Source organism: Charadrius vociferus, unplaced genomic scaffold (assembly GCF_000708025.1).
Source record: "Charadrius vociferus isolate BGI_N301 unplaced genomic scaffold, ASM70802v2 scaffold384, whole genome shotgun sequence".
NCBI lineage: Eukaryota > Metazoa > Chordata > Aves > Charadriiformes > Charadriidae > Charadrius > Charadrius vociferus.
This window is the reverse complement of record NW_009648234.1, coordinates 70,652-71,312: the sequence shown is the minus strand read 5'-3', so window position 1 is coordinate 71,312 and position 661 is coordinate 70,652. Positions and strand designations below refer to the sequence as shown.

The following is a 661-nucleotide window of genomic DNA, read 5'->3' as shown; positions in this document are numbered from 1 at the left end:
CCGGAGCATCCCCGGTGCATCCCCGGTGGTCCCCGGCCCGGGGCGGTGCGGCCCTCCCGGCTCACCCTGGCCCGTTTCTCTCGCACTTTGCAGATAATGTTATGGACATTGGCTTAGCGAACGAAAAGGCCGGTCAGGAACTATCCTCCTATTCGGGGACTTTTCAACCCGCCCCGGGCAACAAGACTGTCACCTACCTGGGGAAATTCGCTTTCGACTCGCCCTCCAACTGGTGCCAGGACAACATCATCAGCCTGATGAGCGCGGGCATCCTGGGGGTGCCGGGCGCGCTCCCCAGCACGCAGAGCTCAGCGGGCAGCATGGGGCCGCCGCAGGGCGAGGTGGACCAGATGTACCCCGCGCTGCCGCCCTACTCCTCCTGCAGTGACCTCTACCCGGAGCCCGTCTCCTTCCACGACCCCCAGAGCAACCCCGGGCTCACCTACTCCCCCCAGGATTACCAGGCGGCCAAACCCGCCTTGGACAGCAACCTCTTCCCCATGATCCCAGACTATAACCTCTACCACCACCCCAACGACATGGGCACCATCACGGAGCACAAACCCTTCCAGAGCTTGGACCCCATCCGCGTCAACCCGCCCCCCATCACCCCGCTGGAGACCATCAAGGCCTTCAAGGACAAGCAGATCCACCCGGGTTT

The 661-nt window shown here is 64.0% G+C and overlaps 1 protein-coding gene across 1 annotated transcript in view; it reads left to right on the top strand.

Annotated features, from left to right (window-relative positions):
• Positions 1–98: 98 nt before the first annotated feature.
• Positions 99–661, top strand: part of EGR3 (early growth response 3) — an 11,129-nt gene continuing 10,566 nt past the window's right edge. The window contains exon 1 of the mRNA XM_009884142.1: positions 99–657. Coding sequence (XP_009882444.1) covers positions 102–657 — 556 coding nt within the window. The 5' untranslated portion in view covers positions 99–101. The remainder of the gene's footprint in view (positions 658–661) is intronic.